General features: G+C 43.5%; 1 protein-coding gene across 1 annotated transcript; it reads left to right on the forward strand.

Annotated features, from left to right (window-relative positions):
- Positions 1-438: 438 nt before the first annotated feature.
- Positions 439-900, forward strand: LOC143033207 (uncharacterized). Its single transcript, XM_076198393.1, has one exon. It carries the CDS (start codon positions 439-441, stop codon positions 898-900), a length of 462 nt encoding a protein of 153 aa, XP_076054508.1.
- The last annotated feature ends 1,310 nt before the right edge of the window (positions 901-2,210 follow it).

Below are 2,210 nucleotides of genomic sequence, written 5' to 3' on the forward strand. Positions count from 1 at the left end.
GTTGCCCCACCCATGTGAGACAACGGACTCTCATGAAATAATTGTGAACACCACGACCAAAGGCAACTCGAGAAGTGATGACCTTATCACTTCCGGAGATTAAAACTGGATGGCACCAGCCGACCAGGTCGGTTTTTGAGAGACGTGCCCTGGTGTAACAGTGTAGTAGAAACTCAACAAAAAAGGTGTGAGGTAGTCTGGAACTAAAGTTTTGAGAGATAGTCAGAAACTAGGTGAAGTGCTTAGAAGATAAAGTGTACGTGGTGACTTAGAAACTGAATGGTATTTTCTTGTGTATAAAGGAAATTGTGATGAAGTGCAACTTTTAATAAAGAAAAGGAAAAGGTGTGCTTTAGAGTTTATCTTGCCGCACTAAATCCTGCCTAATGTAGCCCCCAAATCCACAAAGGCTACACGTTGTAGAACTACAATACGCAGATGACACCTGTCAACTCCTGTACCGAAGAAGATCTCCAGGTTATAGTGAATGCCTTCACTAGAGCCTACAATATACTCAGTCTGAAGCTGAATGCGAGCAAGACCAAAGTCCTCTACCAGCCTCCACCTAATACTCCCTCACCACCCTCCATCACTGCAAATGGTGTACTTCTAGAGAACGTTGATGGTTTCTCTTACCTTGGCAGCTTCCTATCACAAACGACTAACATTGACGCTGAAGTACAACACCGTATCTCCAGTGCTAGTGTAGCTTTCGGGAGACGTAGGCAAAGAGTGTTCGATGATCATAACATCCGTAAGACAACTAAGATCGTTACCTACAAAGCCATCGTGATCCCAACCCTCCTGTATGGCGCAGAAACGTGGGTACCATATGTACGTCACATCAAAGCTCTGGAGAAATTTCACCAGAGATGTCTACGTAGACTATTCTTGGCATGACAGGCACACCAACGCCAGCGTCCTGAAAGAGGCCCACTGCCACAGCATAGAAGCCGCGATTACCCACCATATACTTCGTTGGGGTGGCCATGTCAACAGGATGCCAGACGATCGTCTCCCTAAACAAGCTCTCTATTCTTAAATGACCCACGGCAAACGATCTCGTAGAGGCCAGAGGAAAAGGTACCTCAACACTGACTCCTGGGAAAAAGCTAGCCGTGATCGCCCCAAATGGAGGACTGCAATCGCCACTGGAGTTTAGCGTCTAGAAGCCAGGAGAACGGCGAAAATGGAAGAGAAGAGAACACATCGTAAAGAACGCTCAGGAGAACGGGGAACCACTAACCAACCCCATACTCATTATCATATCTGCCCTCGCTATCATTGTGTGTGTAGGTCACGTACTGGTCTCATCAGCCACCTGCGCACACACCAATCATAATCTCACTTTGTGATGTTTGTTCGTGTAGAAAATCATACTCAGCACTGAGTGATCCCATGAGTGAACACACACACACACACACACACACACACACATATATATATATATATATATATATATACATATATATATACATATATATATATATATATATATATATATATATATATATATATATATATATATATATGATGAATGGTTTAGACACTCATATATATATATATATATATATATATGAGAAATTTGCTAGGGAACAGCGACATCAATCAGATAATATTCATGGCCTTCGCGCAGAGGATTCGAACCTACTGCTCTGATGCCAAGAGGCTCCATTGTCAGACGCCTTAACCCACAAAGCCACTGATGGTCTAGAACTGCATGATCTCGAAACACTACTGGTTCCCGAGATTAGGAAAGGTAGCAGTTAGCGACCTTTCCTAATCTCGGGAACCAGTAGCGTTTCAAGTTCATACAATTGTAGACCATCAGTGGCTTAGTGGGCTAAGGCGACTGACAATGGAGCCTTTGGCATTAGAGCAGTAGGTTCGAATTCTCTGCGCGACGATCATAAAAATTATCTGGTATATATATATATATATATATATATATATATATGTGTGTGTGTGTGTGTGTGTGTGTGTGTGTGTGTGTGTGTGTGTGTGTGTGTGTGTGTGTGTGTGTGTGTATACGTCCCATACACATGTGAGTATCAGTCAGTCATATGACCCACTCACCCCTCCTCTCAACTACCCCAACCATACTCTGGACTTACTGGCGCCACCATTTCCTGCCAAGATATTGCTGAGCTAAACATCACGAGGATCAAGCAACACACACACACACGAACACACACTCATAAGTGCAATCA

This window comes from Oratosquilla oratoria, chromosome 15 (assembly GCF_046742065.1).
Source record: "Oratosquilla oratoria isolate Oo_2021 chromosome 15, ASM4674206v1, whole genome shotgun sequence".
NCBI classification, from domain to species: Eukaryota; Metazoa; Arthropoda; class Malacostraca; order Stomatopoda; family Squillidae; genus Oratosquilla; species Oratosquilla oratoria.

Bases quoted from the DNA above. Each gene is read 5' to 3' on its own strand.
- LOC143033207 (XM_076198393.1), top strand. From the start codon at position 439: ATGACACCTGTCAACTCCTGTACCGAAGAAGATCTCCAGGTTATAGTG.